General features: G+C 32.6%; 3 protein-coding genes across 5 annotated transcripts; 2 read left to right on the forward strand and 1 right to left on the reverse strand.

Moving 5' to 3' along the window:
- Positions 1 to 24: 24 nt before the first annotated feature.
- On the forward strand, positions 25 to 4078 carry LOC8269842 (50S ribosomal protein L13). 3 transcript variants are annotated; one of them, XM_015715056.3, is made up of 6 exons: positions 25 to 689; positions 790 to 877; positions 1659 to 1730; positions 2090 to 2256; positions 2613 to 2724; positions 3510 to 4078. In XM_015715056.3, exons 2-6 carry the CDS (start codon positions 842 to 844, stop codon positions 3729 to 3731), a joined length of 609 nt encoding a protein of 202 aa, XP_015570542.1. In that variant the 5' UTR covers positions 25 to 689; positions 790 to 841; the 3' UTR covers positions 3732 to 4078. The 3 variants fall into 3 exon arrangements, with proteins under 3 accessions (XP_015570542.1, XP_015570543.1, XP_048235821.1); XM_015715057.3 differs by lacking the exon at positions 2613 to 2724 and having other exon boundaries at positions 3515 to 4078; XM_048379864.1 differs by lacking the exon at positions 25 to 689 and having other exon boundaries at positions 696 to 877.
- A 4203-nt stretch (positions 4079 to 8281) lies between these two features.
- On the forward strand, positions 8282 to 9172 carry LOC8269843. The gene has a single exon (XM_002512486.4). The coding sequence runs from the start codon at positions 8530 to 8532 to the stop codon at positions 9034 to 9036; it is 507 nt and encodes a 168-aa protein (XP_002512532.1). The 5' UTR covers positions 8282 to 8529; the 3' UTR covers positions 9037 to 9172.
- A 712-nt stretch (positions 9173 to 9884) lies between these two features.
- LOC8269844 (protein AGENET DOMAIN (AGD)-CONTAINING P1) lies at positions 9885 to 12722 on the reverse strand. The gene is made up of 3 exons (XM_015714847.3): positions 12085 to 12722; positions 10953 to 11408; positions 9885 to 10320 (listed from the first exon to the last, which is right to left on the reverse strand). The coding sequence occupies exons 1-3, from the start codon at positions 12589 to 12591 to the stop codon at positions 10306 to 10308; spliced, it is 978 nt and encodes a 325-aa protein (XP_015570333.1). The 5' UTR covers positions 12592 to 12722; the 3' UTR covers positions 9885 to 10305.
- Positions 12723 to 13406: the final 684 nt, after the last annotated feature.

Genomic DNA, 13406 nt, shown 5'->3' on the forward strand with positions numbered 1-13406 from the left:
GCAAGAATCATATTTTCCAAAATGGTTATTGCGAATTCAAGATTCACATTGATTTTCACTTTATCAGGGGCACACGTTGCCGGAGTCCAAACCAACCTGAATCCGGTACCAAACGGATATTCTTCCACTTCAAAGCGGGCATAATTTGTTATATCAAATTCAGAAAGCTACCATCCATTTCCATTCAAGGAGGATGTATTCAGTACTGAGTTTATTGTGGATTCAATTTCTAATAGGTTAGGTTGGAGCTTACCAGTTGATAATGCCAAACAGCTTGATTTCAAAGCTGTGGTGTTATAAAATCCTCCTATAAGTAAAAATAGAGAACTTGCTTATTAAGAAAGACAACGTGAATTATGGTAGCTAGCAAGTGCCTGATTCATCCATGATCGAAGTGACTAACAAATGAGCCATTTGCCATCCTTCGTCATTTCTGCAAATACAGTTTGATTTTTGTCTATTGAACTAACTGTTCAGTTCCTGCGATTCATTCTGTCCACCTACTAAATCAGCCACGTGATCTTAAAAAAGAGAGTTTCCTTCTTCTATGGGACTTTGTTGGGCTTGATCTTGGGCATAGTATAATCCAGCCCACACAATTTGCTCATTTACAGCTAAACGCCTCAACCCCAAAGGTCTATGTCTTTTTAGTTTCCGCTCTACTCTTCAAACAAACCCTACTCTTCAAGGTCTCGATGTTAAAAAACCCACTCCAATTTTTGTTTTCAAATGTTATTATATTCTTATATCATTTTCTAAATCGGGAATTTGGTTTTGGTGTGCGCACAGGTGAATGATTTTGTGAGTGAGAAACGAAGACAATTGATTATATAGAGGAGACATGGCAAGCCAAGCATCTTTTAATGGCAACGTGAAGGTGAGATATGTCTATATATTGGAAATAAGAAAAAAGAACATTGACTTGTAATAAGCCCATAGCCATGTTTATTGTTTGCCACACAAGATCGTCTGCGCCGACTTCTATGTGAAATTAGATTGAAGCACTCCAAATTTTTGTGAAATTGACTGAATGACCTGTACTTTCATTTAGTGACAGGTAGAGATGCTTTCAGGTAAGATTATGGTCTCCCGTGATTTTTCTATGGGTTCGTGGGCTCAGAGGTTTAGAATATGTAAAAAAGAGCTGTATAGAGTAGGCTTTGTCTGTCAATTGGATTGTGTATCATTTCTTATTGTATTTTCTGATTGTTTTTGTCTATGTTAAGGCGTGTGTTGCTATTTAGCTAATATACTCTCTGTCTCAATAAATTTAATGAGTACAGCATAGTTTGCTAGAATTACTTTCTTGGCTTTTAGTGCCCAAATTTCATTCACATTTCATGAAATATCTCTATGGTGTACCTGTTGGAGCAACTATGATTGCTCCTAGATTTAAATTTGACCCGGACTGTTCTGAAAAAGTCAAGGCATTTCAAATTGTTTGTTGACACGGACAAAGTCAAGGGAAATCTCTGAAATTATTTCAATGTTGGACCTTAGAATACAATAGTTCCAGACGGCATCTCCTTAGAAAGATCTTTTAATATCATAAAATAACTTTAACTTTTATAGATGTTGGGTTATGGGTTGATGATTGATACTTGACATTAACATGGACTTCAATCAATATCAGAAACTACCTTCTTGTATGCTTGCAGAAAGCATTGGCTGGCCTCAGAAGAATCAGTCTTGAAGGTTTGAGATGGAGAGTATTTGATGCTAAAGGCCAGGTGGGAATTGCCTTTCCTCTATTCTATCTGCTGTTGTGCAATTTGATAAACTGGTAAGCTAAAAAATGTTACCTATATACTAACTAGTTTTAGTGAGGAAAAAAAAAATATAACGAACTTGCAATCTTTTAATTTAAATGTAAATAATAGCAAAACTGGTCTTCTCCTCAGATATGGAAAAAAATGAAAACTATATTGATTGAGTGGATTTATTTTTGAGATAGACTGATGGGAACTTTTCTGAAGTGAGTACATTGTTCATTCATTTTTTTGAAATGCTCGAATCAAAACGTCAATGTCAAACTCTTTATCTTTAGCTCACTAAGTTTGAAAATATAACAGTTATTCACTTTTTTTAGGTCCTTGGAAGATTAGCATCTCAAATTTCAACAGTAATTCAAGGCAAGGATAAACCTATTTATGCTCCATATCGTGAAGATGGAGATATGTGCATTGTGATTAACACAAAGGATGTATCTGTTACGGGGAGAAAGATGACGGATAAATTTTATCGCTGGCATACTGGGTAAGTATCACCTTTTCAACTCATAACTTCCTAATAACCATAGATATTATGCAATACTGTATTTTAAAGAAAGAGGTAGTTGAACTTTGTTACACTCTTTTTGGTGTTTCAAGCCTTTCATTGCCAAACACTTTCATGGCATCCAAAGGATGTCTAACTTGATAAATTAAGAGAGGTGTGGTGGATTCTATGCAAATAGTTATCTCACTGATTAGATAATTTTTCTTTTCCCATTTTGTTTCCTGAGAAAGGTGCCCAATATGACTTCATGCGATATTGAAACTTAGTGCATTAACATATGGCTTTTTTGAGATGGAAGTCCTATCTTGGTGCTGAAAATTGTGTTTTGCTGGTAGTTATGTGGGAAATCTCAAGGAAAGGAGTTTAAAGGATCAGTTGGCTAAGGACCCTACAGAAGTCATTCGCAAAGCTGTCTTGCGCATGCTTCCTAGAAATAAATTACGTGATGTTAGTACTACATTGGATATTTATATTTACTTGAAAGACTACCTATGTTCATGTCTTTCTTGTGTGGAAATGCTTTTGCCTTTCTGTTTGGTGTTTACCGATTTTATCTTCACTCACTCTTCATTCCTACTAGATATGAGGGCCATATTAATACCTATCTTTTGCAGGTTGCAGTACACTTGACTATAGTGTAGTTTGATTGTCCTGTGTGGTAGGCTATTTTAAAATGCAGCTATTTGGTGAGAGATAATTAACATACTGCTTACCCTACTTTAGAAGAAATATTAAAGACAACTTAGAATGCAAGATTGAGAAGAAGATCGACAAATATCTATTTCTGTAGCTAGCATCACATAGAAAAATGTCACGGCAAACTCTTGTTTGAATACAGGCAAAAAGAGATAAACAGAACAGGTAGAAAAATAAGCAGGCATGATTTATGCAACTCAAGGCTTGCAAGACAACATAGAAAGCTTCCAATCTGATCTATTTGTAATCCCACTTGTGAAGCATTAGTTTGTGCAGTAGATTTTAATACTTAAATTGTTGGAGGTCACCTCCATCTATATTCTGTGGGTATCTTTCTCCTTTGACGTAAACTGAGAGCTGACTGTTGGACCCAGTCTAATGATGCTGTAGGCAAGTGCAATTATGTGCCTTTTCCTTTCATTCTTTGGTTGCAAGATACATTGTTGCCATGTCTTGACTCATTCAAATTGTTCAATGTTTCTTAAGCTAACTAATATTCACAATGCTTTACTGATTTTGGTTTCAAATGGTTGTAGGATAGAGATCGGAAACTGAGGATTTTTGCTGGAAGTGAGCATCCATTTGGTGATCGGCCCCTTGAACCATACATAATGCCTCCTAGAACTGTACGAGAAATCCGGCCACGTGCCAGACGGGCCATGATCCGAGCACAGAGAAAGGCTGAACAGCAAGTACGGGGTGCCAATGAAATGAGGAAAGGCAGGAAGAAAGAAGTTGAAGCAGAAGTCGCCCAATGAAATTTGGGATAATGATACAGGAAAAGAAGAGGATATGACTAGATGCAACTTTGAAAGAGATAGCATGTCTTTCTCTTGCTGGTCTTTCCTTTTGTTCGTCTATATTTAAACACCATAAAGTAGTCCTCGAAATTAATTCAGTTTTTCAAACATATTGGGAATGCAGTCCTTGAGGTCTTTGAAGGTGAGTGCATTCCTTGGGTATCTGGAAGTGAGTGCCTTCCTCATATGATCTGAAAGTGTGATAGGAGGGAAAATGGCCCTAATTGATTTTGTGCTTGTTGGAAATTATGTAAAAAACTTTGTGGGAAAGTTTCTGCCTAGAATGCAATGCTGAATTTCCATGACTGATGGTTGTTGATATCCAAGATTATGGTTACATGTGAAATATTCTGAAAAGATGCTAACAAATGGTAAATTTTATATTTTTTGAAAGCAAGACTATCTCTGAAGATATGATGATTAGTTCGCTAGTGAAATAGAAATTGTTGAGAGTAATTTGAAGGTTATGTGATATCATGGACAGTACGCAGACTGTCTTTACTTGCTTTTAATATTATGGACAAGGATTTCATTTCATTGCTCTGATCCGCTTTCTGGGGAAGATAATGTCCAATGACATCCTAAATCGAGTACAAGCAGGAGCAGACTCAGCTCAGACGAGGTATTTCTCAGCACCTTCATGCGCAGAGCACTGCTTAACACGCTCGAAAAAGTAACTTCATGCCCTTCTACACAGGAGCTGCCGTGTCATTCATTCAGATCTGAAAGTTCATAACGAAATTTCAGCATTTTAAAATCCCAGACAGACCAAAGTGCAGCTTTTGGACATTTGCAAGGCATGGAAGATATAGACTTAAGAAGATCCAATAATAATTCTCAACATATGAAGGCAAAAGCATCATGGGGATAATACAAGAAAAAGGTAAAGAAATGCAAAACTGCAATTAAAAAGCTAAAATAACTCTGTAACAAGCGCTCATCATCACTTTCAGGGGTGCATCTCCGAGACCCACATAAGTTGCTTTCACTGCACCATTATTGTACACCAACAAAGTGGGCAGACTACAGCCCGGGTAGTTTGGTATACAATCTGAAGATATGATCTTAACAAACTTTGTTTTCTTCCCTGACCTATCTGGTGCTGGAATTAGGTACTTACGGGTTCAATGCCAAAAGAAAGTAAAACATACCGAGTCAGTGCTCAATAACTAGAGTCGTAAAGAAGCTCGGCTGTTCAGATGAATCCGTACATTTATTTACTACTTGAAAAGAAAAGAAAAGAAAAGGCTTCAATGGTGTTGCTCAATGTCAGTCTATACCCTGATGTTTATGGTCCCAACTACCCTAGGTGATGGCTAACATGCAATCAATGCTTTGAAATGCATGAATCATAAAATATTTATTGCAATATCAAGATTCACATTGGTATAACTTCATGAGGGAGACACTTCGCCGGAGTCCAAACTAGCTTGAATCCGGTACCAAACAGATGTTCCTCCACTTCTGTTTAAGGAGGATATATCCACTAGTGTGGATTCAATATTTTTAATAGGTTAGGTTGGAGATTACCGGTTGAACGTAATGTCAAACAGCTTGGTTTGAAATTTGTGATGTTTTAAATCGTTCTGCAATGTCAATTTACCATCATGACATGACATAAATTATTTTATGGATCAGTTGCTTGTGCACATCTTAACCCCGACCTAAAATCACAAATTCCAATCCACGAATCTCTTTGGAGATCAAAATCGATCACTAGATCAAATAATCTAATTATATTACACGTGTCATTATTATATTATTTAAAAAATCTGATGAGACCGATTTAAGAGATTTAATGAATCATTTATAGACTTAATTTAAAAATAAAATAATATACGGTAATATCTGATTAGACCAAAATGATAAGTAAATTTCTAAAATCCTTCTTGATCTCATATATAAAAAAATATAATGAATAAAATAAAAATTAAATTACTCATTCTATTGTCGAAATGAATCCACTAATCTCCCTATAAGCGCTTCCTACTTAATAGTTGTTATCTTACAAAATCGAATTAAAATAGCTCTTAAATCAGATATCATAATCAACCTTAACTACTATGTTAATGCCATGAAAAGAAGAATAACTACTAAGCTAACCCTCAGAAAAAAGAAATATCTTTTGTCCATTAATAATAATCTCATACCTTAATTGGAAAGATAAGCCTTAATATTTTATAGCACTTATTAAGTAAACTATACAAAGAATTCTATGTTAATTGAATAAATCAATCTTTAAATCATTATCCTTTAAAGAATGTAATCTTATATATGATAATGAAAATGATAAAAGTGTGTTAGCTTTTTAAGTCTTTCAATTTGGAAAGGTATTATCCCTTCAATTTCAGAATTTGGCATGTATCATAATGTCATTAGCTTTTAAGTTTTCATTTTAGCATGTGAATTGAAGCCACAGCTTCACAATATAAATTCTCTTCCTCCTCATCATAACCAGGGAAAACAGAGACCGTAGGATTTGGAAATATCAAACGATTACTTTCACGACACATATTGCTTATGAAATAAATCATAACATTCATTAGAAGCCAATGCCTCTTCTTAGAAAACACAAACAAACAAACAAGAAATTAAAGCCTATCACACGGATGAAAAATGAGATTTATGGTTGAAATCAGTTAAAAAATTTATTTTATTTGAAGAATATATAAAAAAATAAAATAAAATAATAATAAAGTTGAAAGAGATATTCTAACATTATAATAAACTAATATAGAATTTATTTATAAATTTTATTTATTTTATTAAAATTTAATTTAATTATAATCATTTTTATTATAATTTATAAATATAAAATTTTAAATTAATTTTAACATATAAACTTATAAATTTATAAATAAATTTCATAAATATTATAAATTTTAACAAAACTCAGTATTAATATATAATTGCTCACCTTATTACAACACATCTAGCAAGTCACCCTTACAAATAGCGCAAATTATAATATTGACTCTGGTCTTTATAGCTCTCTGTGGACCTAGGAGTCCATCCGGAACCATTTTATTTATAAAAAAGTTTCAGTATTTGATGCGTGCGATAGACATCGATGTAATTTTGTCGTGAAAAAATAATTTATGCTTATTGATTTTGTATTAAATATTCATTAATTTATGTTTATTAAATATATGTTGAATGTTCACCATTTAAATATAAAATATCTATTGTTTGTTAATTTAATTTTGTTGAAAAAATATATATTATAATATAAATATCTGTAGTATAACTTTAGCTGACAAACTAATAAATATTATGTCTATAAACAATAAATGTTTATATTAATTATAAAAATATTTTCAATATGCATCACAAAAATAATAAATTTTTTCATAAATAGTCAATATCTTTATTTGAAAATATTAATGAATATTATATATACAGCCAATGAACATTGCAGTACTAGATAATGAACATTAATATTAACAGTGATGAATAATATATTAAACGAAATGAACATAAATATTAACCGTAATGATACTGAGTTTATAGATAATGAATATTTAAATATAAAAAAATTAATTATTATAAAATATTGCATCTAATGGATATCATACATATATAAAATGAATATTTTAGCTCACGTAAATAAGGAAAAAAATATTAATATGTATCTAGTCTAATAAAAACGTTTTGATATGTGTTACTATATTCTAATATATATAATTTTTAATTTCGACAAATGTACTTATTATTAACACGTAAAATTTAAGTTTATATATAATTTTATAGTTTTTCTATTAATTTATTTGTAATTTCTATATTTTTATATTTATAAAATTTTAAAATATAAAATAATAATAATGATATTAAAAATATTTATTATTATTTTTAAATATTTTAATTAATTATAAAATATTAAAAGATTTATTTGATTATATATATAAATTTAATTTATATTATTATTTATAATTAAAATAATTACGATGGTCGACCGAGCGGATAAACGACTAACTTTTATTAAATATAAAAATATTATCTAAAATATTATTTTTGATATAATATTAATTTTAAAATTATTTTATTATAATATAAAATAAATACACGTATCAAAATAAAAATCTTTCAAATAGTAATAAATAATGATAAATTCTTATAAATATATAAAAATTTACTAATATATATATTTAGTATATAATTTTATTTTATTATAATTTGGAAAAATAAAAATAGTACAATTTTAAAACAGATGTGAATAAGTAGGGACAAAAATCCCCATACTCCGCACACGTGTTGCTTATAAATCCTAATCCATGTTATAAGCATTGTACAAATAGGTTTTACGTCTCAACCGCATTACACGTGGTTTGTTCTTACTGGCAACCGCCTCCAACCTCCCTCTTTCCCTTTAATTTTGCAATAAATTTCCAACTGTGTCACTTGAATACAGCCATATCTCTCTACCCTTTCTTGTTCACATAAATTACAATCTTCCTTTTGGGTTTGCTTTGGCAAAGCATGTGAAAGATTTGTCTTCTATGGCCACTTTTTAAGTCAAGAAATTATGTAACCTAAGCAAACCCAAATCCCCTTTGACTTTGAACATGATGCACAGCCAGGTTAGCAATGCACCACCATCAATGGCACTTTGGCAATTTGGGTAATGCAAAAGGGTAAATGCACAACATCACCACTATATCAATGCTGGAATTTTCCTCTGGGTTCATACCATCCTACTACATCTCTAGCAAGTTTAAGGTGATTTAGGAAGAAATAACAAGAAACCCAGTTCGATAAAATGTCTCTAGTCACAGAAGAGATCAAGGCCAAAGCTGAGGTCTATCATGGAGATGAAATCTGCCAAGAGAAAACAAAGTTGTTGCTCAAGGAAGTAGGCCTACCAAATGGGCTCTTGCCTTTGCATGACATTGAAGAATGTGGGTATGAGAAGGAGTCAGGAATTGTGTGGCTAAAGCAAAAGAAGAGCATAAACCACAAGTTTGAAAAGATTGGAAAGCTTGTGAGTTATGCAACTGAGGTCACTGCTGTGGTGGAGAAATTCAAGATCAAGAAACTAACTGGAGTGAAGACAAAGGAGCTCTTGGTTTGGGTTTCATTAAGTGACATCTATCTTGATGATCCACCGACTGGAAAGATCACTTTCCAGACTCCTGCTGGTCTCTATAGATCTTTCCCAGTTTCAGCTTTTATGGTTGAGGAAAAAGAAACCAAGGATGTGAAGGAAGAAAACAAGGAAGTTAAGGATGTGAATGCTGCTGCAGCTGTGGAAGTGAAAGATGTGTGAGTTGATTTAGTTGTCTCTTAAATCTTGACACAAAACAAGGCTTTACTTGCTTTGTCTTTCCTATCATAATTACCAATTCTGATGTATCACCTGTTTTAGTTCTTGCTGGTAATAAAATGCTTTTAATACTTCCTAATTTGCTTTCTTTGTTTAATAAATTTATCAGATATATCACCAAAAAAAAAATATTTTAAAAGATTGTAGATGAGTAACTCAAATCACATTGCAGTATCTCACTCTGGGATTTTATCATCCATACAATTCTAAGGAATCAATTCTCAATTCAAAATTAATAAATTTCTTGACCTACATCCTTAAACCGAATCAGTGCATACCTGTGCTGAATTTAAAGATGGCAGTTGGGAATTTAATGGAGGTGATAATGTTTTCTTTTCACTATCTAAAACTTCCTCCGGAAAGCATTGGCATTGAAGTGGTCTATTGTCTTTTCCTCTTTTTAAGACAGGCAAAGGTGAAAAGGGGAGTAGCTGGGTGAGTTTGGTTTGTTTATTGCAAAGCGTACTAATCAAAAAGAAAAACAAGATTTCAAATAGTGTCAAGTTTGATTCCCTATCTTTAGGCACCGAGAGCTTGAAATCTTATGAACATGATGTCGCAAGGATTCCACAGACAGACCTAATTTAGGGAGCCAATGTGCAAGGAACACGCACTGAGGAAAAGCATATCCTGTCATGAGACTACCATAAGCCTTCTTGACAAGAAGGATATGAAAGGCTCAGGGATACCGGATATTGAAGAAGAATGTGTGAATAATTGAAGAAGACCGAGCAAATTATTCAAAAACTACTGAACAGAAAAAGCAGAGTAAACGTGCAGATTTTACATCATTTTCTGTTAACCAACCAAATGCATTCATGAGCTAGTTTTTCCGAGAGCAATACATGTTACAAGCAAGACGATAAGAACAGATAAGTTTATGATAATCCCCTGAAGGGCAAATAGACCTCAGATGGTCATTATCTTGAGGTTGCACAACAATGCATCTAAAAATACTCAACTTGCCTTTCATGCATGGATCAGTTCAAGGATGCGTGTAGAGAGCTCTAAGTCTAAAAACATACGTATAATACTAGAATACTACTATCAAACAGCCAAGGATATCCAACTTGTCAGGTAATATATCTGGGAAAATTCAGCTTCCACCACTTTTAACACAGAATATGGCAGGGAGCCAAGGAGCCGGATGTTAATATCTACATAGTAATGCTGCAAATGATCACAGCAAATCCCTTGCAGTTCCTTCAGCAATCACCGCTTCATAGCCTGAGACAAATCACTGTATAAGCACATATTTAACAATTATAGAGCACTACAATTTTTTCTTCTACTTAATTACTGGTGTCCAGATCAAAAAACAAACTCAAGAAGGTTGTGGCATTACTAAGTTACATCATGAAATTACATCACCGACCCACTTGCCAACCACTAAGACATATGCATGGACTCATAGGTAGGCCTCCTACATAAAGCAGCACTATATTCATAACTCACCCACCAATGCCAAATATGAACCAAGTTATTCTCATAGGTAGGGCATTCAATCAAGTAATCCAGTGAGTATCTATCATTTTATATCTCACACACACACATGCACAAGGTCCGTTGGGTATTTTTGTAACCGCTAGCAATTAAGTAAATAACTGCTTCTGGTGAGCTATTAATGGATTTTTCTTCCCTTTTATACTACAGTTTATTTTTCACATGACATCCCACATTCCCAACTAGTCTGATATGTGAATTCTAACAGACAAATGTATTGTTCAGTAAACCTCTTTCTAAAACCTAACTGGAAAAATGATTAAACCGAAAATTCTCCATTAGATTTTGGAAACATACGAACAATACAACACCAACAATAATTATCGTGAGAAAAATTTCAAAATATCATCTCGTACCGATGAAGGCAAGATCCATTCGCCAGCAATCCAATCATGATGCAGCCTTAATTCAGAGTGTCGAAACGTCATTTCCTCACTGGTGTCTCTGAAATACACTGTGTACTTGCAGTCAGCAAGAACCTTAGAAATAACGCCCACCCACCAACCATCATTGTATAAAGCATCAACTTCATCCAGCAGTTTAAAACTATTAACCATTATGATTTCTGGTGGACAGGGCCTTAAGTGAGCAATGTCAATCTCCTCTCTTAAAAAATCAGTATCGTCTTCTGTTCTCAAGTTTTTGTACTCAATAAGGTACTTATCCTTTCCCACTGCTTCGATAATAGTTGCTGCAAACCAAGCACCTTGAAAACCTTCTTCATCACTACTAACCTCAATCTCCATTCCCTTGCTAAAGTTCTCCTCTGTCTCTGCTTCAATATGATTCACTTCTAAGGTAGTTGGCACTTTCTGCAATTCAATATTGAAGAAATTCACAAGGTAAATTGCAGCATGATACACAGTAGAGACCACAAAGAACATAACTTTTAGGGGGAAAAACAGAAGATAATTGGAAATAATGTAGGTAATTATCTTACTAAATCTTTCTAATTTATTTGGCATCTCAATAGTACTAATCCCAAAATCATAACCACACAAAATAATGCAATGATCAGTTATTCAGCATGGCAGAATCGAGTCAGGCACAACATCATCATGTTAAAGCAGTGGGTCATAAGTCTAACTTCCCAGCCCGAGACCTGCAAATAACGATGAATACACTCTTTACCAACATCAACCTCATATTTAAGAAAGTGATAAAGAAGGAGCAATCTAAAATCATAAAGTTAAAAGAAAAGAAAAAACTCTTTCAATTACCCTAGCATCTTCTATAATTCGACTGATACACATCCAGTCCAAGTTTTGGCCACCCAAGATCAATATAGATTTTTCTAGATATAACATGCAAAGCTAGAAACAAGCACCAAGCTAGCAAAACCATGCAGCAAGAACAAAACAAATGCTCTAAATATAGACTCCATCAGTGTATTGTCCAAATATACTTCAATAACAACATTCTTTGACCAGAAAGATTTACAAGATCATAGAAGCAAGTTAAAAAATGTAAAAGAACAGAACTTTATACCGGTGTTTCATTTGCCTCCTCTTTCTCTTCCTTCAAACTCTCATCTTCTAAAGGAGGTTTCCATTGATCATCAACCCATTCTCTATGCAACCTTAAATCTTCTTCCCCAAAAACAATCTGCTCCCTTGTACCTCTAAAAAACACAGCAAATTTCCCATCTTTACACTCTTCAGTTATAGACCCTTCCCACCACCCATCATTATGATAAGCATCAACTTTCTCTCCAAATCTAAATCTCCTCTTTTTCTCTCTTGGAGCTAAAGGCCTCAACTGGGCAAGATCAAGAATTTCCTTCAATGGGTTTTTCCCCGATTCATCACTAAAGAGTTTCTCATACTCAATCAAGTATTTGTTAGGGCTTCTAGAAGATGCCCGCTTGATGATTTTTCCGGTGTACCACGAGCCCCGGAATCCGTCGTCGTCTGAGGAGACTTCGACGACTGTGCCGTTCTTGAAGTGAGGGTGCTGTGGTGGAGTTCTGGGTTTGGTTTTGGATTTGGGGGACATTGTTAGCTATGGTTAGGTTTAGGGTTTTGAAAGAGGAAAATGGAAAGGTGAAGGTTTAGAAGTTCTCTCTGTGCACAGAGGAAAGGAACGGGAAGAAAGTAGAAGAAGAGTGTCAAACAGAAAAGAGAGGCAACTTATTTGATCAAATGCTCTTTTACTGTACGGGCTCCACCTCAGAATCACTCAAATTAAAACTTAAAAATATTTATAATTATATTTCCACTAAACTTTTTTAATTCTTTCTAATTTACGTTTTTTCGTATATAATAAAATATTAATTTTTAATTATTAATACATAATAATTATAGAATGCTAATTTCTTTTTCAGTTTAATAAAAAAAACTATCATTAATTATAAATTATAAAATATAAAATCAATCTAAGATATCTAATTATTAAAATTCAAATATTTTATTTATTTTCTAAAATTCTATAGATTTTTGGTGATTATATTAGTTTTATTACTATAAGAAATTTATAATTTAATAAAATATTTATAAATATTTATTTTATTTAATTATTTTTACTATAAAATTAGAAAAATTAATTTAATAGAATTAGTTAATAAAATATGTTATATGTTAAAAAAAATATAATTTTGAAAAAATATATTTACCTAAATAAAAATATTGTCTAGATATAAACTAGTAAATTTATTAATTCTATGAAATAAAATATAAAGGATGATAAAATAAAAATAGTAAAATTAAAAGAGATATTTTAATATTATGAAATATATTGACTTATTAATATAAAATTTATTTAAAAATATTATTTATTTTATTAGTATTTAATATAATTATAAATAATTTTAT

This window comes from Ricinus communis, chromosome 10, assembly GCF_019578655.1.
Source record: "Ricinus communis isolate WT05 ecotype wild-type chromosome 10, ASM1957865v1, whole genome shotgun sequence".
NCBI lineage: Eukaryota > Viridiplantae > Streptophyta > Magnoliopsida > Malpighiales > Euphorbiaceae > Ricinus > Ricinus communis.